The sequence below is a fragment of the Chrysemys picta genome, chromosome 3 (assembly GCF_011386835.1).
Source record: "Chrysemys picta bellii isolate R12L10 chromosome 3, ASM1138683v2, whole genome shotgun sequence".
NCBI lineage: Eukaryota > Metazoa > Chordata > Testudines > Emydidae > Chrysemys > Chrysemys picta.
The window spans coordinates 57,032,892-57,058,929 of NC_088793.1; the positions used below are offsets into that span (position 1 = coordinate 57,032,892).

General features: G+C 40.4%; 1 protein-coding gene across 3 annotated transcripts in view; it reads left to right on the forward strand.

Annotated features, from left to right (window-relative positions):
* COL19A1 (collagen type XIX alpha 1 chain) overlaps positions 1-26,038 on the forward strand; it is a 323,634-nt gene that overhangs the window by 52,555 nt on the left and 245,041 nt on the right. For all 3 annotated transcript variants that reach the window (XM_042848857.2, XM_008178207.4, XM_042848856.2), the window contains exon 10: positions 7,647-7,700. In XM_042848857.2, the coding sequence (XP_042704791.2) occupies positions 7,647-7,700 (54 nt within the window). The remainder of the gene's footprint in view (positions 1-7,646; positions 7,701-26,038) is intronic.

Consider the following 26,038-nt stretch of genomic DNA (forward strand, 5'->3'; position numbering starts at 1 on the left):
ACCCACTAACTCTAGAGAACATTATGTGGTTTCTGTCTGGCTCCTCTTTTAGCCTAAGCTCCCCTGACTCCTGCTAACGCTTTTATATTTATCTAAAACTCTCAGGATGATTCCCTTCATATCTGGTGTTCATTGCACTAATTAGTGGTGGGCAACTCTCAAAAGCTTGGAGACTTAATTTAGATATAGACTCAGAAGTTTGGACTCCTGTTAGAAATATCAGTTTCTTGGGTGTGCAAAATTAGATTGGATTTCTTATGGGAACAACTTTCTCTTGAACTTTCTAGTATTTCTTTCTTCTAATTAGACCACAAATTCAGTTAGATGGCTTTTAAGGTAGCTGGACATTTCTATTTCTGGTGCCAGGTGGAACACAGATGTGTAAAGGTGCCAATGTGAAAACTTAATCAAACCTATAAAAAAGCTGCATTTAGGTTGGGTTTGAGGGATAACAAAGGTTCATGGGAGGGTAAATTTTCATTTTATCTGGACCAGTGTGTCCATTCCTGAGGACAAATGCAGAAATGTAATGCAACACTTAGGAATATTTATGTGCACTAGGCCAAATTGTGTCCACACTTCCACCCATTCACTGCATTTGCATGTGTCTTGCTAACAAAACCATGGCCTAATGTGTGACATAATCAGTTGGTGCTTTCCTTCTCATATCAGATTCAGTTCTTGAAACTGATTGTAGATATTGTTTTCTAACTTAAGAATTAGCATTTCATATTGTCATGTACAGGGTCTGTCGTATCTTACGCGCATTTAACATGCGCGATTTCAGCTTTACGCGGTCGGCAAAAAAAAAAAGAGAAAAATAACAATTTTAATACTATACCTGTAGTGCGGGCGATTCCGCCCGCCATTCAACTCAATGTAATTTTGACTATACGCGATTTTCCCTTTACGCGCTAACCGCGGAACGGAATCCCTGCATAAGATGAGACTCGCCTGTAAATACATTTGACGTGACTTCAATCCTGAACTTGCAAATATGTATCTCTGACCAAAATATGTTTTTAATAGCATGTCTTAGGGCTTTAGACATGAAATGAATTAAATTTGTCAGCTTAAAGACAAGTTGCTCTTGTCATTCTTTTTAACATATTTTGCTTTAAGTCAGTTTTGCTGTATGTGATCCTACAATTGTAATGCATGATAAAAGAAACAAGGTACCATCTTTTGTGTTCCATACTAGCATATAATTTCTAGTTTTACAATAGGTGCACCACATAATGGCTGCATGACATGAAGATTAAAAGGTCAATTGCCTTTGAGGCATTCTGAATAGTTAATGTAATGAGATGATCAAAAAACAGTGCTGCAGGTAGTGTCAGATGTGCAAAATTGCTTCCACTTCAGACTGGGAAATGGTTAGCATCATAAGAAGGGAATATGTTGCTGTCGACACAATCATTATTTAAAACTTGGTTTTGCTTTAGGAGGAATCTTGAAGGAAAATTGCGAGGAACATTTTATTATGTTGATCTGGTAAACTTCCACCCTATCTGCTTATGACTTGACAGAAGTGAGCATTGTCAAAAATATAGCAACCCTCCTATTATCTGTAACATATATCAAGATTCTTAAGATTCTGCTATTTATTAAATATTTTACTTGGTAAATACCTTGAATTCTGTTGAAAAGAATTGTCATTATGTTGCCTTTCATAGTGAATATTAATGATAGGTTTAAATTCATTTTTTAATGACCGGTCATTGTGCTATTTCAAAATTTAATTATCCTGAATGGATTTCATGACCCATAACATTGACAAGATCTTTTCTATGTTCAGTTTATGAAACTGTTACTATCTTTTGTGCATTTAAGTATCATTGCTCAGTGGTCGGATGGATGAGCTGACAATTTATTTCCCTCTGGTTGTTTTAGTGATCCTTCAAGGTCTGAATTGCTAACTTTGTATGGGGAAAATCAGGGTATTATCATCTTGTACAAATCTGAGACAAATAGTCCTTTACTCTCTTGCAGCCATGAACATCTTTCCACCCATTTCTCTTTGTTTCCCTATATTCCTCTAGAGATCCCATGGCATAATAGCCCATCTTTTTGGCTAAATTCACTCTGGAACCATTATCAGTGCCATTCCAGAACTGTCCAGAGGGTTTATTTATTTATTTATTTATTTAATTAGCAGTGCAAGGTTCTCTTCTCTCACAGGGCTAAGGCTCTTGCTGTAACACTCCCGCCTGCAGGACCGTAGGACTGAGCAGTTTTGAATGACAAGTGGGAAATATTTGTATTGTACCTTTTATCCCCTTCAAAGTGACCCTGGTTTCAAGGTTTGAGATTTATCCATAAACCTGAAGGATTATGTTTGTACCAAGGGAAAGTCTGTGAGGCCTTCTCAAACATCTTCACCTTCCCAAGAAACTGTTGTCTCTTTTTAAATAATTAGAGTCATTGGAGCAGTGCGATGGGACCCTGGTCTTCCACTTCCCCAGCGGGTGCCCCAACCACCAGCTACAGAGTCATTTTCTCTCTTTCTCTCTCAGGTCCAGTGCCTCGTGAAGTATTTATCCAAAGTGGAACAGCTTCAACAGGAGAGATTGTGGGAGCCCCACATCAGACTATCCCATAACTCAGTGATCAGAGCACCCTGCTGAGAGGTGGGAGACCCCTGTTCAAATCCTTTCTCCACTCGAATTAGAGGGGGTAAATGAACCTGGGTCTCCCACATTCCAGGTGGGTGCTCTAACTACTGGGTTAAAGGTTATAAAGTGGGTGGCAGCACCACCACTATCTCCAGCCACTGTTTTGTGTGGAGGGAGGCAGGTGCCTAACTCTTTCTCATAAGAAATTACGTAGGCACCTAAGCCACCTGACTCCAGGAGAGGGGTTCCTAGTTGTGGATTGCTAGCAGAGATAGGTGCTTCCCTGAAACCCAGATTTAGACATCTAAGTCCCTAAGGGGGAGGGTTTAGGACACCCCCTCTTCTCAGCATCTTCCATTGGCTATTTTAGGCAGCTCTCCACCTAGCTTGCTGGCTTTTCTGAATCTCATTCTTAAGTGCCTAGCTATAAGTCCCTTTGTGGATCTGGGCCTTAGTGGCCTGGGATTAGTGTGTCCCCTTCCTGCTACCTATCCAGGAGTCTATTGTGTCCTGGCCTCTCTCCAATACCTTTGGTGTGTATTGAAGATTGTCCATTCCTGATGGTCCCTTTGGTAAGATAAAAAGTAGGGGAAGAGGCAACCGGGAACTGCCCCCCAGAGTATCAGGGAGAAAGGCTGCCTGTCTCCAGGAGAGGTGCGAGGTCACCTGAGCCTAACCCTTACGGTGTTTTATCTGCTCTCAACTCAAAACATCAAGGACTTCACAGAAATTGAAAGAAGGGGCTGGTAATAGAATGGACCACAATACAAGGGAGAGAGATGGGATTCCTGTGGTTGTCAGAGTGTATTCAATTATGGTATAACTTCCAAACAACATAAATAGATGGGTTTGCTTCCAATCTTTGTGAATCAAACATTTGGGTTCAGTTCACCATAATCTGCAGGCTCACACAGCTCAGGTTTTGAACTCAGATTTTCTTCTACAACTAGACCACCAGTCTTGTCAGATTATATTAATCAGTTATATTTCATAGTGCATGAACATTTGTTACAGTGCAGTGAAGTTACACTGTAATTACAGTATGGCTCTAATTTTTGATACCTATAATCACCAGTAATCCTTATAATCAGATTCTTAACTCAAGTGCCCAACTCCCTTTTGTGCCTTTGAAAATATTCCCCATATTACTTCTTATTAGCCCTGTAGTTTCATACTTAACACGTGTGTTTTTTTAGAATCCTGCCTTTAAATCCAAGTCTCTTTAACCCTGAGCCAGCAAATGATGGGTTTCTGGTGAAAGCAGTCTGTTTTGTCTGAGTATTTTGGAAAGCTCAAAATTAACCACTTTGCCTGATTAAAAATTGCTGCTGCTAGTTTCTGTCTAAGTCATTGATTTTAATTCTGTTCTATTATTGCTCTCAGTTGTTGTTATTAATTTATTTGTTTATATTTATAAAGCACACATTCAGTATTCAATGTATTGCTAGCATGCTCTGGGACAAGGAAGGCTGGTCTAGCAGATGGAGCATAGGGCTGGGAGTCAGTGAACCTGTTTTTTCCTCATCTCTGCCACTGACTCTGTGCCTGAGTCACCCCATCTGTAATCTTGGGATAGCTTTGTCAAGCCAGGCCTTAAAAACTTCTAAGGATGGGGATTCCACCACTTCTCAAGGTAACCCATTCCAGTGCTTCACCACCCTCCTAGTGAAATAGTTTTTCCTAATATCCAACCTAGACCTCCCCCACTGCAACTTGAGACCATTGCTCCTTGTTCTGTCATCTGCCACTACTGAAAACAGCCATCCTATTTGGAACGCCCCTTCAGTAGTTGAAGGCTGCTATCAAATCCCCACTCATTCTTCTCTTCTGCAGATTACATAAGCTAAGTTCCCTCAGCCTCTCCTCGTAAGTCATGTGCCCCAGCCCCCTAATCATTTTTGTTGCCCTCTGCTGGACTGTCTCCAATTTGTCCACATCTTTTCTGTAGTGGGGGCCCAAAACTGGACGCAATATTCCAGATGTGGCCTCACTAGTAGATTCACCTTATCAAATAGAGGGGAATAATCACTTCCCTCAATCTGCTGGCAATGCTCCTACTAATGCAGCCCAGTATGCCGTTAGCCTTCTTAGCAACAAGGGCACACTGTTGACTTATATCCAGCTTCTCATCCACTGTAATTCCCAGGTCCTTTTCTGCAGAACTACTGCTTAGCTAGTCGATCCCCAGCCTGTAGCAGTTCATGAGATTTTTCCATCCTAAATGTAGGACTCTGCACTTGCCCTTGTTGAACTTCATCAGATTTCTTTTGGCCCAATCCTCCAATTTGTCTAGGTCATTCTGAACCCTATCCCTACCCTCCAGTGGATCTGCCTCCAGTTTAGTGTCATCCGTGAACTTGCTGAGGGTGCAATCCATCCCATCATCCAGATCATTAATGAAGATGTTAAACAAAACTGGCCTCAGGACCAACCCATCGGGCACTCTGCTAGATACCGGCTGCCAACTAGACATTGAGATGTTGATCACTACCTGTTGTCCCTGATGATCTAGCCAGCTTTCTATCCACCTTATAGTCCACTCGTCCATTCATACCCCTACTGATTCTTTTTTCTGCTATCTAATCTCTCCTGATGTCTGTATGAAAGCTCAGTCATTCTTATATAGGGAGTATAACATAAAGTATAATCTGTACGCTTTACACTCTGCTTATTAAAATCACAATTATATGATACAGGAATAACTTCATAATCCAATTTGCTATGGAATATAGTTGTCTTAAGGTCTTTAGGAGGAAAGTCTATCTACTGTTCCGAAACAGCTGTGTAAATTTACCATGGTTGACTAGTTAGTAAGTCACTCACACTTAGAGCTTTTTTTTTTTACATAAGTAGCACATAGAACTATGAATTTATAGCATATAATATGTAAAAATATTCTGCTGAATATAAAATGTTCTGGTCTCTCTTAGCTGAAAGTGGCACAGGAAGCAAAGTATGATGTGGGTGATTAGGCAAGGAAACAGGAGTCTTTCCTGCTGTTCACCCTCTCATAGTGCCAGTGGCTGTTTGTCATTCACATACTGAAGATTTTATTCTGCTGTTGGGATTGAACTAACTTAACATAACTATATTCAAGACAATTTCAATATGAAAAAAAAATGAAAAAAACTAATAATTGCTTCAATTCACTGGATTTGAATTTTTGCATGGAATGCAGCTGCATACACATGTGTAATTCATTTTGCTTGATTTGCTGATCCCACTCACATGCAATTAAATAAGAGTTGCCAGCTGGCTTGTGCAGGTGCAGTCATTTCTGTGGGTTTCTGTGAATGGATGCTGTGGCAAGAGAGGAAGAGACAAAGACAAGGGCAAGGGTTATAGGCAACAGAGTGGGATCATTTCAAAGTTCAGGTAGTAGTCACCTGGAGAAATCTCCTGCTTTTAGAAACTGATAACCAGAAAACATGACCTTCAGACTCTAGACTTTTTCTTTTCTTTACTTGGTGTCTAATTCTGTAACCTTTTTCTCCCACTGAGTAGCACTTATGTGAGTAATGCCATTGAAATCAGTGGGATTACTGTCATATGTGCTATTGACTGAAAAGGGGCTGCAGAATTGAGTTGTTGGTTGCTAGGAAGAAAGTTTCTTTTTTAGATAAGAGTAGAAAAACTTTTCATTTGTGATTATTAGAGTATCTAATATTGATTCAGTGTTTTTGTTATCTTCCCTCATTTTAATTTCAAAACTTTACAGATTGTCATACTTGAAATTACTAAGGAAAATTTAAATGTGTGTTGTTTTCTTCACTTGTTTTTAAAAACAATGGTCCAGATTCTCAGTTATTCTAAATTGCCATAGAAGCATTGAAGTTAGTGAGGTATGCCAATTTACACCAGCTGAGGATTAGTCCTATACATCTTTTAGCAAATCCCCAACACATTTTATACTTGTTTTTAAGTATTGGGTGTAGATGAATTTAACATTAAATGACTTGTTAGCATGAGGTGTGGATATTCCAATTCAGTGAGAACTTCTTTTGCCCCTGACTATTAGCATCTTAAAAAAGAAGAAATACTACCTGCACAAGTGAACTGCTAGCAATAGAAATATTAGCTGCATGTAGCGTATATGTATACACTGGGCTAAATCCTGCCATGAACGGGAGTTTTGTTTTAGGACAGTAGGATATTGGCTCCTATATTTTTGAAACCTTTTATAAAATGAGAAAATTGATGACTTACGAGAAGAGGCTGAGGGAACTGAGCTTGTTTAGTCTGCAGAAGAGAAGAGTGAGGGGGGATTTGATAGCAGCCTTCACCTACCTGAAAGGGGGTTCCATAGAGGTTGGAGCTTGGCTGGTTACCTAGGGAGGTGGTGAAATCTCCATCCTGAGAGGTTTTTAAGGCCTGTCTTGACAAAGCCCTGGCTGGGATGATTTAGTTGGTTTGGTCCTGCTTTGAGCAGGGGGTTGGACTAGATGGCCTCTTCCAACCCTAATCTTCTATGATTCTGTGATTGAAACACACTTTCCTTTTCTCTGATATATCCTAATGAGGAGTGAAGGTACTAGATACTGATGTTTGTATATACATAACCCTGTCACAGAGAGACAAATTTTGCCCTCATGCATCTGCAATGTAGAAAAATACAAATCCAACCTTTTTCATTTTAATGCAAGTTATGACAGAAGTGCCCACCCAGAGGTACAACTTTAATACCACAGTGACTAGTTCCACTGAAATCAATGGGAGTGCTTGGGGTAGCAAAGTTAAGCATGTGTATAAGTGTTTACCAGGCCTTAATTCTGAATTGCTTTTCTTTTCTCTTTTTCTTTAAGTGAGGTTTTTAATTTTATGCCATCAGGTTTTTCCCCCAAGTTTACATAGCTCATATTTTCACTAAACAATGCTCTCACAATGAGAGCACCATTTTGTGATATCTTGTAAAGCTTGATAGAAAATAGAACTATATATACATGGGAAATAAACAATCTGTTAATAACATGTTGCCTTGGTAGCAAGGCAAACTCAGATCTTAAATCTCTAAATATGCAATTTATCTTTTAGGGTGAAGTGGGTGTTAAAGGAGAAAATGGTGTTTCTGGGCTTCCTGGGGAAAAGGTAAGTGTGACACAGCACTCTATATTCTTCATAGAGATATTATTATATGATATGATTATGGCATAACTATGATGTATTTATGCAAGATAGGTCATGTAAGATATTGAAAAAGTTATGATTTACTGAATATTGTCCTACTTCTGTGCATGTATAATTTTTGTATCTGAAGTTAGAAATATTGACTATGTATCTGTGTTTCAAATGTGTTTACACATGGGGAACACCCTCTAGACAAAAAACTCAGTCTAGATGACTGGCTGGGAAGGGCCCATTCAAGTTAATAAACCATTAGGGAGAACAATAGGCCTTACAAGAAGCTTATTTCACACCAGGGGGAAAGAGAGGGAGGCCTTCCTGAAGGATGCTATAAACAGCCTCTGAGTTATAGCTGCTGTGACACTACAGGCACATGTGACCTGGTCACCTGGTGCTGGACTCCATATTGGGATATCAGTGTTTTTCCACTGACTGACGTGGGAATCAAGCTTTGAGACAAAGCATATGCAAAAGCTATTTAAGGCTGGGGAGTGACATCATTGTGGTTCTTCACTGACTCCCCATCCAAGAAGATTCCTGGAAACACCTGAGGAACATAAAACTGAGCTGGGGAGAAGTGCTGGACCCAGACTAAAGGGATTTTTAGCCTATGAATGAAATACTTGGGGATTCCAAGCTATAAGTTAGTGCAGCTTGCTCCTTAAGAATCTGCCTGCCTGTTTATCACTCAGGGTGAGAATCTGCTAATTCATATCCTACCTATCTAGTATGTTAAACTCAGTTTACAGTTTTGTTTATTTACTAGGTAAGCTGCTTTGATCTGTTTGCTATCACTTCTAATCACTTAAAATCTATCCTTTTGTAGTTAAACTTATTTTATGTTTTAATCCAAACCAGTGTGCATTTGACTAAGGTGTCTGGGGAAAATCTCAGCTTGGTTACCACAAGTAACCACATAGTCCCCAGGTGTTAAGCGAATATACTGGCCAGATTTGACCAAGGCAGGACCGTACTGCTCTGAGGTCCTAGGATGAGATTCTGGTGGTTAGAGAGCTTGCACGTAACTGCAGCGGGTCTGTCCCCCCACCTGTGTGAATGCCGATGAAAGTGCAAGCTTGGAGGGCTTTGCAACTTGTCACAGCAGCACAGTGTGAGAGGGAGCCCAGGCTGGTGGGTCAGAGAGCTCAGTGGTACCCCAGTTCCAGGTGGCACCCCGGGGGGAGTCCATCACTGTATGTTCGTACACATAATTGCATAGAAAATGTTAAGACAACATTTTATTGACATAAAATTGTTACAGTATTTCAACAATTTTTTTAAATAGTTAACGGGAAATTTCATGAAATCCCGGGAGGCTTTGTACTGTCAACATGTTGATATACTCTTATTCTTGCATCTTTAAAATGAATATCAAAGGTTAAAAATATATTTAAATCTATTAGAATCTCTGGAATCGTCTGTTTCTCTGTTTAGTATGTTTATGTAGAATAACTATGTTGGTTAAATTGGTCTAATTTAGGGGTGGGGTGGTACAATATTATGAATGGAATTGACCCTCAAGTTTAAATGACTTAAATTCAATTACTAATTGAAAAGATTTTTTATGAACGTTAATAAGACAGTTGGGATTAAGAACATACTAATGCAGTTCAACAATACAAATACATCTCAGTGGTTTTATCTATAGTAAGATGAGTATGAAATGGAATGAGCATTTCATGCTAATAGTATTAGGCAGAGAACAGCAAGTGACTTCTCTAAGAATCTGACAATTCTATTTCAGTATCACCTAAGAACCTCCCCCATACAATTTATTGTAATCATATTTTATAAATTTTTTTTTACCATTTTAAAAGTAAATTGTACCCATTTGTCGAAACCCAGCCGTCTGAAATTATAAAATGAGAAGCTCTTTGCATCAGAAATAAATTGTGAAATATATTTGAAAATTAAGTTTAATTACAATTTGAATTTTGGAGCCTACTGAAAATGTACTGAAAGCTACATTTTAAAATAGAACAATATAATAGGGGACTGGATGACTCTGAGGATTGGTTTTGAAATAAAGAACTTCCTCCACCAGGTTACCAATTTAATTCCAACAGAATTTGGAAGTGACTGAGTGTTGCTACCAGAATAGTAGTGCAGCAATGCCACTATAGTTAAGGTTGCATTACCACCTCTCTTTAAAGATTGACCTTTACACAAAGTCCTCTAAACATAACGTGCTTAGTCAGATTTTTCTGAAATTTGGTGTGCCTCAGGAGTGAGTCGTTTGAGCAAAATCTAGAGATCAGGCTATTCTTGTGATGTCAGTCACAATAGTGTCAATCGGTCAGTTTTTCATGCAAGGTAGTGCATGGCACCCATTAAGTCTTTGGGGGTTCCAAATTGTGAATAGTATTTAAGAAGGTATTTGCTTCTTTGCCTACAGAGATGTGCAGTCTGGGAGGATTTCCATGTGCATGCACCAATAAAGAAAATAATTGTCAGAGGGTTTCTATGCAGCCACTTCCCATCTGTAAATTACTAAAAATATGCATAGTAGAAAGTCAGCAATGACACTCAAAATAAAAATGGAAATATCGTACTTACTTGGCTCTTTCTCTGACATTACATTTGTCTTTAGAAGTGTGGCATTTTCCAAAATATTTTGTCTACATACATTTTTACAATTTAGATTCTTCAGGGGGGGAATTGTAAAAATCATCTTGCATTAGGATAAGCTCTGTTTAATTCCCATAATAAAACACCTCCTGTGGTTTCCATGATAAAAAGAGGTACAAACTCAATTTTTCTAAGTAATTTGCCTAAATTATCAGAAGAAGTTGTTTCTTCCTAACATGAATGCTGTAATTGCATTTAGTAGTCTTTCTTTGGTATCCAGGGTTAATTTTGATTGTTTGGGTCCTTGTTCAGTTTACTGCAGCTTTGTCTCCCCCAAACTGCGGTCTGTTTACACTCAGCAGTTTGAAATATCAGAACTTTCCAGCTTTCCTGAGCATTGTAGTCCTTTTTCATTTCAGAACAAGTTAGAGCTGAATTGTCAGAATATTAAATTAAAAGTGAACTAAAATTAAATCTGAAACTGCTAGGTTAAAGCATGTCAAAAACTGTTTTAAAAAAACTAACCACCAACCTATGCAGGGTATAAATTTTCTGAATAATGAGGTACTGTGACGCTTTGGGGGGTTCATCCAAACAATTAAGGGGTTATGTCACCACCTGCCCTGTAGCCTTAGGTGCTTCTGTACTGTGCAGCTTAGATCCCTGACACCAGCCGCCTGCTTACAGCACAAGGACTTCACCCTGGCTTCTATCAGCCTGGCTATTCTTTGTGCAGTGACACCAATAGCCTTCCAGTTCCCAGTCTCCCCAAAACCATGTCTTCTGCGGTGCTTAGTCCCTCACAAAACCTTATCAAGTTTGCTGCTTCTTTAAAGAGACAGTACCTAGCATCAGCCTGTTAGTTTGGCTGAAGATTTTACTCTTCAGTTTGAAACACTGCACTGAGATGGTTGTGTAATAAAACAAGATTACGTTTATTAACAAAGAACTTGTATTCAGCGGATACCGAGTAGAAGGAATTGGGATAGAAATGATTACAAACAAACAAAAATAAAAATACGTTTCTAAGACTAAAACCTAACTTAACAAACTTTTGTTTGGAGTAGTTTTCTCACCACAGTTGTTCTTACAGCATGGCTGCCCAGTCCTTACCCAGGATACAACATAGAGCCTAAAGCACTTGGTTTCATTGTCTCCTCAGGTTAAGTATGCCAAAATGGCTTTCTCTCTCTGCTTATATCCTCACAGTTTCTTTTTTGTCAAGGCAGGAAGCCCTCCTAGGGACTCAGCTTGCTGTGTCACGTGGGAGTTGAGCCCATGTTAATTTTTGCAGTTTCCTTCCTGCCACTATGATAGTTAAGTGGTTATCTCCCCCACGAACTAGTCTGATGGCTTTGTTTGCCTTTTATGTAAATGTACTTCTATCGTCTTTCTTTGCTCAATATACATTGGAGACACATTCAAACAGGCAGAACCATGTTCCTTTGTCTACGGCAGGGTGCCTTATGCCCTATCTTCCAGAAACATTGTAAGAACATATGTCTAGCACATATTTATAATTTTCCATACATCACTTGTGCATACACCACCCAATAATATTAATGACTAGCATGTCATTCTAGCAAACCTTCCATGACATCTTTTAGATACAGTTTATGACAACAGTGAGTTGGGGTATACTGAGCTGGTCAGGCCAGCTGAGACTCATTGCTAGATACCAGGGAGCCCCTTGTCCTTTAGCACAGGCATGCTCTTTGGGTTAAAGATAACTTGAGCAGATTAGTAAAAATAATTGCAAAAAACTTTTATTGCATAAAAACAATTATTGACAGTGAATATTTACATTTCATGTGATGTTTGCTAATCCCTTATTTCTCTGTAGCAAACCTACAGCACCCAATTTGTAAGAGTTCAAACTTGAAAGAGATGAAAAATCTTCATTAGCTATTTTTATTTGCCTCTTCTGGCATTCCAACTGATGGGACAAGGCCTCCTGCACATACTTCACCATGGGTGGATGGGGCAATTAACAAAGCTTTTCTCCTTTGATGGCCCATTTAATGTTGATAGTCCTCTTGGATGGGTGTGTGGAGCCACTTTTCCTGTCTGCGTTCACAAGTTCAAAACAGGCATTTTTACAGTTATAAAACAAATTTATATTTTTATCTTGTAGCATGGAATACAGACATTGCACGTTAAATTAATGCATGCATCAACTTACAAGCATTTCATAGAGTCTAAACACTAAATACATTAATATAAGATTAATACCTATTTTGAACAAAAGTAACACACCGATGAACTGTTTTGGTTTCCTGCTATGAGTCTGTCAGTTCTTAACTAACATCTATAGCCTTGGCCAGAGCTGGCAACCAGTTTTTCAGCATCATAGACTCAAACACGTTTTCCATTACATAATCTGATATTGCCAAAAGACATGGAATGTGTGCCATTTCTGCATATACTCCTTTCTGCCTTTTCAGCAAATACTCCTGGATCAACAGCCACTGATATAAATACACAGAACTGCAACAATGTTTGTGTTATACAGGAGGTCAGACTAGATGATCACAATGGTCCTTTCTGGCTTTGGAATCTGTGGTTCTGTGTGTGACATCAGTGTGAGAGCTTCTGGTCATGCACTCTTTTCTCTGCAGCTGTCTTGATAGATCTCTCAGTTTGGATACACTGCCTAGCACAATTCCTGCAGTGTATGGAACCTTGGCAGAATGCAGGATATTTCTGAAGTTACTGTTCAGCATCTCCATGGAAGCTTCAAAAATACTTGACATTTCTTATAGCCTTGATGTATCTCTCGCTTTCTGTCCCCAGCTGATATTCAGTTTTGAGCCAGCATTGATAAGTTGTATCACAACAATTTCAGATCAGGCATGCTGGTGAATCAGATGGTATACAGCAGTGGTGGGCAACCTGCAGCCCATGGGCCCCACACGGGACATGCTGGCTGCCACTTCCCGCAGCTCCCATTGGCCGGGAATGGCGAACTGCAGCCACTGGGAGCTGTGGGCGGCTATGCCTGCGGGCGGTCAATGTAAACAAACTGTCTGGTGGCCCGTCAGTGGATTACCCTGACAGGCTGCAGGTTGCCCACCACTGGTATACAGCTTGCTGAAGAACATCTACAGTGACTCACTCTACTGATATCTGCAGCAGTGTCTTGATCACAGTGTATAATCATCTGCACAGGGAGAAGATATCTGGCACTAGAGGGCTCTTTAATCTAGCAGACAATGGCATAACAAAATCTAATGACTAGATGATGAATTCATCAAAATTCAACTAGGAAATAAGTTACACATTTTTAATGATGAGGGTAATAAACCATTGGAACAATTCACCAGGGGGAGTGGTGGATTTTCCAGTGCTTCGAGTCTTTATATCTAGATTGGATGTCTTTCTAAAAGATATGCTCTAGTTCAACTAGAATTTTTTGGCTTGATATAGGAAGTACTAGGCAAATTCCTATCGGATATGGAAGACAGATTAGATTATCATCATCCTTTTTACCTTAAAATTCTTCAGTCTGAATATCGCGTTCTAGCATTGAATGAAGCAGTGACATAGCAGATGTGAGTTAGTGCAGCGGTTCTCAACCTTTCCAGACTACTGTACCCCTTTCAGGAGTTTGATTTGTCTTGAGTACCCCAAGTTTCACCTCACTTAAAAACTGCTTGCTTACAAAATCAGACATAAAAATACGTGTGTCACAGCACACTATTACTGAAAAATTGCTTACTTTTTCATTTTTATCATATAATTTTATAAAATAAATTGATCGTAATATAAATATTATACTTACATTTCAGTGTGACACTTGAGCCTATTTTTTCACTTCTGAGTCTTGTCTAAAACCAGAATCCCATCGGTATGCATACCGTTGGTTGAGAACCCCCTAGTTAATAGATGGGCAATTACGCTGGTATTCCCCTCCCTCCCGCCCAAAAAAATCAATAAAACTTCTTTCTTATAGTACATGAGGTGATTAGAAATGTTCATGTAGACAAATCCAGATTAGAGCCAATGGGTAGCTTTGGAGTAAACCTGAGATGCCACCAGAAAACAATCCAGTGGGCATTGATTTATAATGTGATCCATAGTTTGACTGGTGTCCACAGAGCCCTTGTGTGTTGTCTTCCAGAGATGTAAGAAATGACAGCATCTGCCAGGCAGTGTTCTGAAGTGGTTTAATCTGGACCATTGTTTCCAGGGTAGATTGAAGCCAGGAAGTTCTTTTGTGGGGTCAGCAATCAAATGTTTGTTTGGGGCATTAGAATTATCCCAGAATTCTTTCCAGTGTATGTCAAGATTGAATGACAATGCTTTAAAAGCTTTAGCACAATCCCCCAAAAAGCTTGTGAGATTTCAGGCACGACTTCAGAAGATTTTGGAGGTGTCCTCATGAATTTTCAGGTTGGCCATGATTTGCTTGTACTCATGAGCTGTTGTGTGTTTCTCTCTGCATCTTGGATGCGGGTATATGTCTCAGAGTGGGCTACTATTGAATAGGTCAGGGGTAGGCAACCTTTCAGAAGTGGTGTGCCGAGTCTTCATTTATTCACTCTAAATTAGAGTTTTGCGTGCCAGTAATACATTTTAATGTTTTTAGAAAGTCTTTCTATAAGTCTATAATATATAACTAAACTATTGTTGTATGTAAAGTAAATAAGGTTTTTAAAATGTTTAAGAAGCTTCATTTAAAATTAAATTAAAATGCAGAGCCCCCCGGACCGGTGGCCAGGACCCGGGCAGTATGAGTGCCACTGAAAATCAGCTCGTATGCTGCCTTTGGCACACGTGCCATAGGTTGCCTACTCCTGGAGTAGGTGCTTGTTTTAATGTTCCAGTTATAATTTTTGTCATGACGTTAAGCTGCACGGCCAGAAATTTGGTATGTGAACTGCCTGCCCAGGCTGGTACACAATATTCAGCACTTGAGTGTGCCAGTGATAGTTGTCATTTAAGTGTGCATGCATTGGCATCCCATATTGATCCTGCAAGTTTTTGGATGAGGTTAGTCCTTGTTTTTACCTTTTTCATGGTTTTTTTTTTTTTTAGATGAGCTTTAAAAGTCAAGCTCATTCCAAAGTTACACCCAGGTACTTAGAATAGGGCTCATTTCAGACATATGAAAAGTGACATTAAGTGGTTCCTTAGTGGCTTTATTGTTTAGGTGAAAGACTATTACCAGTGATTTGGAGGTGTTGGGGCAGAGCTTTCAATACTGCAAGTATTCTGTCATTATCTTGAGGTCAGCAGAGAGCACCAGTGGTGGTGCTGTCTTCGCCTTACATCACAAGAATGATGTTGTTAATGCAAATGAACTTATGTGAAATTGTCAGGTAAGTCACTAATATAGATACTGAATCATGAAGGAGCCAGCATGAATCCTTGAGGTTAAATATCATTGAGGGTGAATATTTTGCTGATCTGCCCATTCAAAAAGATGTGGTGTCTATAGTTGCTTGACATTATGGCCAGGAGTCACATAGTGCCACAGCATTGGATGACCCCTAATAGCTCATATCTCCATACCATATCATAGGTGGCCAATAAATTTATCAATGCTGTTCCAGTTTTTAGATTCCACTAGAAGCCAGCCTTGATGTAACTAGTCATGGCAAGAACCTGGTTTCAGCAACTTCCTCCTGGCCTAAAACCAGCCTTTTAATTTGGCAGGATGGCCTCTAAGATAAGGATGAGATGAGCTGGCAAAACCCTCCCTGTTACCTTATGAGTTGCGGAGAGGAGTAATATTGGGTGACAGCTGGTGGCATCATATGGTAGTATCCCATGTTTGAGAAGGGAAATGACTATCATCTCATACCAGCGTTTTGAGATCTTCCCTGTTGAATGTACAGCAGTGCCAACTATGCTTGTCCCTTTGGCCCCAAATTCTTAAGGAATTCGCGATGATTTTAATATAGGAGCAAGACGACAACCTTCATGTGGTGCTCCTGTTGCACATTATTGATTAACGCAATGAATGTCATCAAAAGGCTACTGGATGTTGATTTGTCACTGTCTCGGTATAATTAGCAATGTGAAATTTGTTAAGAGTCCATGTCTAGCATCAAAGAACCATAAGGATAGCTATACCCGTGTACAAACTTAATGTGGAAGTTTGTCGTATGTTAAGTGTGACTATCTTTCAAGAGTTCTTAAGGATAATTACATTGATGTTGTTGCTGTACAAGAAACTCAAGATGCAGACTATGGCAAGCTGTAAGATATAAAATACATGTCACCTTTAACATTGTGAAGTGTGGCCTTGCCATATACAATGGGTATAGTCTTAAAGATGTCTCAGTCCTGGAAGAATCCAAGGCCATGGAAATTTCTATTACTGCAATAAAAATCTGACAACTGACCATAACGAACGTCTACAAATCTCCAAATAAAGTCCACAAATTACCTTCTTTTCTTCACCCAGCTGTGTACTTTGGTGACTATAATAGCCACCACTCTCGACGAGACTATTGCAGAAATGATGCAGCTGGTGAGCAACTTACAGACTCTGCCTGATTCATAAATGTTCATTTCTCCCAGTATGGTAAGTGCTCAGTTAGATGCAAAACAAATTCAGTTTCTCTGCAAGAAGTCTTCAGAAAATGTCTAGACTATGGTCCTGAAGGGTTGCTATGCTGCTTTTACCAGTGCAGTGATTTGGATGGATTAGCTTCTGTCAACTATTCATTTTACCACTAAATGAAGGCACACGATCAAGACCAAGTAGCTGTTTGAAGTCATGCACTCATCTGCCATCACTGCTGGGTTGCTCCAAGTCTCCTGTATATCTGAGATATTTCTACTTTTACTAATGTATGTTCAGTGAGGTCTGCACATAATTTGACTGAAGAGCTCTTCTCATGTTGAATCCATTGAAGACATGGATTTACATGAAAAGAGCGAAGTCCATAAAAGCCCTGATACTTTGAGTTTGTATGTTGTGTGAAAAATCTTGATAGGCAGACTCACTCTTGACCACTGCATTTTCCAAGACTTGTTTGGTTGCTTCAGGGAGCATTGTATATTTTTAACTGCAAGTTGTGTTTTGAATAGCCTTTGATCACAAATGTGATTCCATAGAGCTATCTGCTACTTTGACTTATTTTTGCCATATTAGGTGATCTTTTGTAGTTCAGACTCTGTGTATAGCTGAACAACTTATGATTTTTTGGTTCCCAAACTCTTAAGCTTCAGACACCTGCAACAGTGCAGCTTCTTTTCTTGACAAAGAGCCTTGTGTAGCTGGATTACTTCTGTGGGCACTGGCTAAGGGAGTTCTGTAGTCAGAAGCGATGTTGCTGGAAAGAATGGTGCTGGTGATTGCTTTTATGCTGTCTAGTGTTGATACACAGGGGCTTCCATTTTCTTTGTTGTGGGCATCCTTTATCTTCTTTTACTTTAACTACAGGCCTGTGTATCTGACCGAGCATCTAGAGCATGCTTCATGCACTTAAGGAAGCTCATTGCTGAGTCTTCTCTGCTCCTCTTATCTCCCTAAAAATCAAAGAAGCAGCAAATTGACAATAAGGGAAAAATGCAATTTGAACACAGAAGTCTAATACCAATATGTACTGGTACTGCTCAGCAGCTCTGTGATAGACTCCTTTGGACTGTGCTGCTGTACCTCCTGTAAGGATGTGATTTAAACAAAACAAAGAAACCTCCTACTCATTGGCTAGACTTTTTAATCTAAGGTATGCTAGTTAGGGTGCACTAGCTGGTCCTGTCTGGGCTCCTTTCTGCTAGGGTATGCTCCAGGATGTTGATCTGAGGTCTGGGGTCTCTGTCTAAGGTCCTGTAGCTGGAATGTGCTCTTTAGGGTTGCCACCTCTGAGATGCAGAAAAACTGGCTACTGCTAGTGTAACCCACACACCTTCTGAGTGTGGTGTTTTGTCCCCTCTAGTGGCACTGAGATCACTTAGAGAGTGAGATTAATGAGTCTGCTCTGCAGCCTTAGGTAACAGCCATATGGCTTTTAGCTCATGCATTTAGCTCCGGAAGTCCCAGGTTGGATCGTGCCCGCTGACGACCGGGGTCTGTCAGTGTTACACCAGCCTCCTTCCCCAACAAAAATGGTTTTAGTGGTTTAGCTGCTGTAGCTAATTCTCACTGGAGTGTTTTAGAAAATGATTTCACACACACACTCTGTCATACACACTGTACTTTTATGTTCTATCATTTTTCTTACCTTCTCCTAACACAGGGCCACAGTTTGTAGTACAGGAGTGTGAATTGTAGAGCACTCCAACATGTTCCTAACCTGGCATGTCAAATCTTTTAACTGGCCAGTAAGTACAAAAACAAGTTTGGCCTGTTAAAAAATGGACAGTGTTAACCCTACTTGGATTCCTCCTTCTCTAAATTTGTGGCTGGGCTGTTGTTGAGGCTGCAGCTGTTCTTCTGCTGGCTTGCAAGGGGCCACGCCTGGGCATCTGCCTTTTTGATGCAGGCAGCAGCAGCAGGAGTTGTTTGTGGCTGGTTGCCAAGCTCTCTTCCTCAGGGGAAGTTCACACACTTCTCCCTGGGAAGTAGCCATTCACATCCACCCTCTAGGGCACCCTCCAAGCCCCTGGTGCAGGCAAATGTGGCCGTCTCACCTGCTCCTTGCCTCTGTTTGCCTTTGTAGATTAGGACTAGCTTTATCTTCATGCCCCAGCCACAGTTTGAATTTGGCACCACTGTACAGTGCTGCCAAATCTTATAATATTATTGTGAGTCCAACAGCTGGTATTTTTCTTAAAACCCCAGCTTCTGGAGTCATGTGAGTAGATCAGAATCTCAGCTTCATTATTACTGTTTGTAAAGTAAGTTTCTAGCCTTCATAACTGCAGAGAAAAATCATGAAAATGTGACCTCAGTGGACCCTAAATGCTCATAAAGAGAAGTCAAAAGTATAACTTCTTAAAAATCTCTAAGCCAGTCTCATGATTTTTGGCGATCAGATTCACGATTTTTTTAATGTTTGGGGTTAGCAATACTGGAAATATTTATACAGTGCTTACAACTACACCTCTACCCCGATATAATGCGGTCCGATATAACGCGAATTCGGATATAACACAGTAAAGCAGCACTCGAGAGGACGGGGCTGCTTTACCTCATTATATCCAAATTCGTGTTACCACAGGCGGTTCCTCTTCGCCTGCCTGTTACTTGCTGCGGCCCTTTCCAGGGGCCCCCTGCCCCAGCTCACCTCTGCTCCGCCTCCTCCCACGAGCATGCTGCAGCTCCACTTTTCCTCCCTCCCAGGCTTGCCACACCAAACAGCTGATTGGCGCGGCAAGCCTGGGAGGGAGAGGGGAGAAGCGGAGCTGCGTCACACTCATGGGAGGAGGCGGAGGGAGAGCGGAGGTGAGCTGGGGTGGGGAGCGGTTCCTCTCCCTACCCTGATATAACGCAGCCTCACCTATAACACGGTGAGATTTTTTGGCTCCCAAGGACCGCGTTATATCGGGGTAGAGGTGTATTTAATCCAGGACTCAAATTGTAGTGTTCATGTAGTGCTCTTATTAAGGTACAGAGAGCTTATATTTAACAACTAAATTATTTTGTATTTAAATGTTATGTAATACAGAAATGAGAGCTGCCAACAAGCAGCAGCCTACACTAGTCTGTTCAGGGTACGTCCCAGCAGCATCCCCAGAATGGAGGATGCAGTTGCACTCTACATCCTTGCATAACAACAACCGCCATTCCACACAGTGGCCATATATCATACTCACATTTTTTAAGGCTTCTGCAGTCGGCCAATTCTACACTACAGACCTATAACTGTCACTCATGGGTGTGAAAAATCCACACCCCGAGCAATGTAGTTATACCAACCTAACCCCCCACCCATGTAGACAGTGCTATGTCAATGGGAGAACTTCTCCCATTGACACAGCTACCACATCTTGGGGAAGTGCATTAACTACGCTGTCAGGAGTAGGGTCTTCACTAAAGCACTACACTGGTGCTGGTGCATCTGTGCTTCTGTAGTGCTGTATGTGAAGAAAAGCCCACCTTGTTTCTAGTCTTGCTCCTCTCCCGGTTGCCATCAGTGCCACAGGCTAATCAGAGTTAGTCCTCACGTATGTCAGGAAGGAATTTTTCTCCCCATGCAGTAGCATTTGCAGAAATTGTCAAGCACATTATGCCTAGTTTTGTTTCATGTTTTTGTTTTTCTTTGAAGGATTGTCTATTGGACTTTGCCAAAGGCAAAATTGCAGCTTGATGGGTCATTGATTGGTTCTGATAGGATAATTCTTGTTACCTCTCTAATTTAAAAAGTAGTTTATTCTATTGCCCGTAACAAAATTTTCTATGTGGCTTACACCTTGTAGTCCAATTATTTACCTGGAAGAAATTTTAAAAGCTTTCTACAAGCCCCAGAAAGTAGAGTCTTTTATATTTCATGAATTATATTGAGGCTGCAGGCGATTTTGTTGGCTGCTGTGAGTTGTAATGAATTGAACTATAACTACACCATTGCCAGACTTTAAACTTTGGAAGATCTGTAAATGTGCAAAGAACCACCCAGGGGAAGACTTTTATAATAATCTTTGGTCCCTCGGCAATTGGCTCTACACTGTTTTTCACAGCCAAACTTTTGGGTTGAAATAATAGTTTATTTGCTTTCAGTGAAACCAGCTCAAACATGACTTTTCTGTTATACCAATGGTGTGGGGTTTTTTGTTTTATTTGTTGTTTTTATTCCCCACAAAGCTGTACGTAGAGCTACATTTTTCAAACAAAGATAGTATTTGTTAACTGGCAAATATCCAGTTGTCAGACATAAAAGCTGTCTATATTTAGATTCTTCATATAGTAAAATCAATAATAGGTACTGAAAATGTGATTTATTTTCACAATGGGAGCTAGTCAAAATGTTCATTGCAAGCCAGTACTCCTGAACACACATGACTCAGGTTGCATGTTTGAAACCTGAATTGATTACCCCAACACAACTGACTGAGGCTGGGCCAAGTCCTGAATAATCATCAGAATCGTTGCTGTTGTATGGAGCTTCCAAAAATAGAAAAAGTGCTTGCTAACTCTGCTGTTGACTTTATCTCCAATGAACTCATTTCTAACCCACACTAAGTAAAGCAACTGTCAAAGGGTGTGTACTGCAGATGGTCAGCAGTCACACACATGTAGTATAGCTGGTGACACAGGTGTTTGATTTGTAATCATAAAATAGCTAACAGGAGCCAGATTTTTGCAGTTGTGGTACAGAGAGCCCAGCCAGCTGATATTTTTTTTTAGTTCACAAACTCAGTTTTTTCCCCACTGTTATTCTTTCTGTGAATTACTGTCAAATTCCTTGCAATGCTCCACAAATGAGGGGGGGATTGCTTTAACTTGGAATAGGAGAGCACACTTGAACACTAACTGGGACAAATTTATCCCTGATGTGACTTCACTAAATAGTTACATTGGGGATTAATTTTATGTATTTTCCTTGGGTGTAAGATATATATTTTCTTTATTGCCAATAATGCTTAAGTATTTTCATTAACTGCAATCTTCAGTGATAGGTTTACATTTAACTGTCTATATCTTTGAGTGAAAGCTGTGTCCAAGAGCAGCGGACATGTAAGGAGTATGCAAAACTCATTGGGGCAAACACCTTCTAATTATTTAGACTTCATTAACAAACAGAGGCCCCGAGCTCCATTGTGCTGGGTGCTGCATAAACATAAAAGAAAAGGAAATCTCTGTCCCAAAGAGTTTACGATCTAGATACAGATCACACATTACAGAAGGTAGAGAAGAGGTGGGAAGTAAGGGCTTGTCTATACTTACAGGGATGCAGCTCTAGCACCTAGTGAAGACGCTGCCTATGGTGAGGAGAGTGTCTCCCATTTGCATAGGTTCTCCACCTCTCCGAGAGGCAGTAGTTATGTCAATGGGAGAAACCCTCCTGTCAACATAGCATTGTCTACACCAGGGGTTAGGTTGGTATAACTACATTATAACACACCCCTGAACGATGTAGTTATACTGACATAAATTTGTAGTGTAGACACGGGTTTAGATTAACAGATTAGAATATATTTGTGTAGAGTGTAAATGCTTATTAGTTATGCTGTAAACTTCAAAATAGCACTCTGATTACTAAAGAAAGGACTTCACAATTGTCTCTATAGGAAACTATTTGGTTACTCTGTCTGTATTACTGTTTGGTCTTTTAACAATGGTGAATGGAGAAAAAGCTTTAGCAAAGATTTTGATACGGTCTCCCACAGTATTCTTGCCAGCAAGTTAAAAAAATATGGATTGGGTGAATGGACTATAAGATGGATAGAAAGCTGGCTAGATCATCGCGCTCAACGGGTAGTGATCAACGGCTCAATGTCTAGTTGGCAGCCGGTATCAAGTGGAGTGCCTCAGGGGGTCTGTCCTGAGGCCGGTTTTGTTCAACATCTTAATTAATTATCTGGATGATGGGATGGATTGCACCCTCAGCAAGTTTGTGGATGACACTAAGCTGGGGGGAGAGGTAGATATATTGGAGGGTTGGGATAGGGTCCAGATTGATCTAGATAAATTGGAGGATTGGGTTAAAAGAAATCTGATGAGGTTCAACAAGGACAAGTGCAGAGTCCTGCACTTAGGAAGGAAGAATCCTGTGCACCGCTACAGGCTGGGGACCGATTGGCTAAACTGCAATTCTGCAGGAAAGGATCTGGGGATTACAGTGGACGAGAAGCTGGATATGAGTCAACAGTGTGCCCTGGTTGCCAAGAAGGAACTGCATATTGGGCTGCATTAGTAGGAGCATTGCCAGCAGATCAAGAGAAGTGATTATTCCCCTCTATTTGGCACTGGTGAGGCCACATCTGAAGTATTACGTTCAGTTTTGAGCCCCCCACTACAGAAAGGATGTGGACAAATTGGAGAGAGTCCAGCAGAGGGCAACGAAAATGACACTGGGCCACATGATTTATGAGGAGAGGCTGAGGGAACTGGGCTTATGTAGTCTGCAGAAGTGAAGAATGAGGGGGGATTTGATAGCAGCCTTCAACTACCTGAAGGGGAGTTCCAAAGAGGATGGAGCTAGGCTTTGCTCAGTGGTGGCAGATGACAGAACAAGGAGCAGTGGTCTCAAGTTGCAGTGGGGGAGGTCTAGATTGGATATTAGGAAAAACTGTTTCATTAAGAGGGTGGTGAAGCACTGGAAGGGATGATTTAGTTGGTGTTGGTCCTGCTTTGAGCAGGGGATTGGACTAGATGACCTCCTGAGGTCTCTTCCAACCCTAATCTTCTATGATTCTATGATAAGAAGTGTGTGTGTGTGTGTGTGTGTGTGTGTGTGGTTCAGTAGCCTTATTGCCTTTAGGGGACTGACTATAGGCAAAACAGAAATAGCAGCGGAGGTAACAGTTGCAATGTAGCCCTCTGTCTCATCTTTGATTAATGTCAACCCACAGAGCCTTAGACTGTAGGTTCTATAATGTAATAGTGGCTGTGGCTATTTTTTTCAGTTTTTCATTATATTTTAGATTGGGCATTTTTCCAGAGTAGTAATGCAAGCCAGTGAGCTTGAAAAGGATTAGGCTACAAGAACTTTAACAAAAACGTGTAGCTATTTTGCAATGATAAGGTCATGTTGGTAATGCTGCAAAGTGGCTGGAGGAGCTTCCTAACTAGACAGTAGAGATTCTTTTAAGTTGTGTGCTAGTGGCATTTATGTTGAGCCATACAAGAGAAAGAAAGGGTACAGCCAGAAAAATGTATAATTACATCTATTTTCCACAGCTGATTTTCCCCACAAACAATCAACACTTTTTACAAAAAATGATTAAAAATCTCATCCAAAACACACCGCTTTGTAGTAGTTCTCAGGACCGTCCTGTGCGAGATGCCATTTCAGTTATCAGTGTGCTGATCCTGGCTCCTTGTTCCTGATTCTTGCAGGTGTAGAGAATACTGCAATGGAGATATAACTCACTAAGACTGAGGGTCAGTGGATGGAGTGTTCCCCTATTTCCTATGGACCAGATTTTCAAAGGATCTCAGCTCCCTTTTTGGGCACTTGTTCTCAATAGGTGCTGAGCACCTTTGAAAATCTGGTGCATAATATGTTCAGTGCTTTCTGAGGTATCACAGCTTTCAACCCTAGTGCAGTAAGGATGACAACATTTTGAGCCGTTCCCGCCCAGCTGCTGCAGAATAGGGCTGGTGGGCATGCAGATAGCCAATTCTCCCTGGAGATGTGGCCGTGCAATGCCCTCCTTCTGTCAGTTGCCCCATAAAAAAGACTGGAGAAGAACCAGCCACCCCCAAATACATTGTAAGAAAAGGGGCAGGGGAAAATATTACAAGGCTACTGAGCTGCCACACTCCTCTCTCTACTACCTGAAAGACCCCTCAAGATTAGTAATGGTGAGGTGGCCTGGGGCTTGTGGGTAGGAGATAATCCCATGGGGATCTCATGCTTGATATTGGATTCAACGATATTTGAATTTAGAGATCTGAAAGTTATCCAACTATTCAAATTCTAAATACACTGTGTATATATCCTCCCTAATCCAAATATCCTATTAACCCATGTCTAGAATATATCAAAGGACTTCCAAATTAGGAGATACAGCCATGAGAATAATCTTTAACTTCCAAATAGCACTAGACAAATAAAAACTGTATCTCTGAACTACTTGAATTGAATCAGTAGTTGGTACATGTTTCTCAGCTAGCTAAGTACACCACCATTCATAGAATCATAGAATATCAGGGTTGGAAGGGACCTCAAGAGGTCATCTAGTCCACCCCCCTGCTCATTATGTTATCAGAACAAATATTGCTCTGATCGATGAAGATCCACACCTTAGGCTAGACACTCAGCATGTTTGCATTGGTGTAGCTCTCTCTGACATTTTTTCCTTGTGAGTACACTGTAGCTGAAATCATTGGACATATGCCAGTTTATACCAGCTAAGGATCTGGCCCACTGAATCTTGAGCAGAGGGAACTGATGACTAGATTAAACGTTCTGGACAAAAATAATTCCTTCAGATAAAGCATTTGGCCTTGGGGCCTTCATTATTGACCAAGAGTGTTTCTTCTAGTGTCCTTTACTCAAGGCTCCAAATGTTATTGTTAATGTAGTAGTCATCATATATTTTATTATATTAAATAAGCGTGGCCATTTTTTACAACGCAAATAATCCTTTACGGTTGTAGAACACATTTTAAACTAACATTTACAATTTCTGGATTTCCGATGTTATTTCAATAAGTTGAATTGAGTTTAAATGACTTCCAGTTCTGTGAACTTTAATGGGGTTTAGATTTGTTTTAAAGCTGTGTAAATCAAGCAATGTTGTGTAAGACTTTAGAGAATTTCTCTTTGGACAGATACATTAAGGAAACAAGTACAGTTACAAAACTCTATCAATTTGTCCAGAGTTTAATATCACTAGAAAATTGTGTCCATTTTATCAATACAGATGATAGATATATCCAGCTGGCTAGCCTTAATTTTCTAAGAATTTTCCATATGAGATTATGAATCTTTTAGAATCGTTTGTAAACAGAAAGGCCTGCTTGTTTTATTCTCAGTACTCAGTAGCAAGTGTTTTCATGTTTTTCATTTGCAGTCTTTGTTTTCAATAGAATATCATAGATTGGTGGTTCTCAACCAGGGTACATGTATCCCTGGGGGTTCACAGAGGTCTTCTAGGAGGTACATCAGCTCATCTAGATATTTGCCTACTTTTACAACAGGCTGCATAAAACACTAGGGAAGTCAGTACAA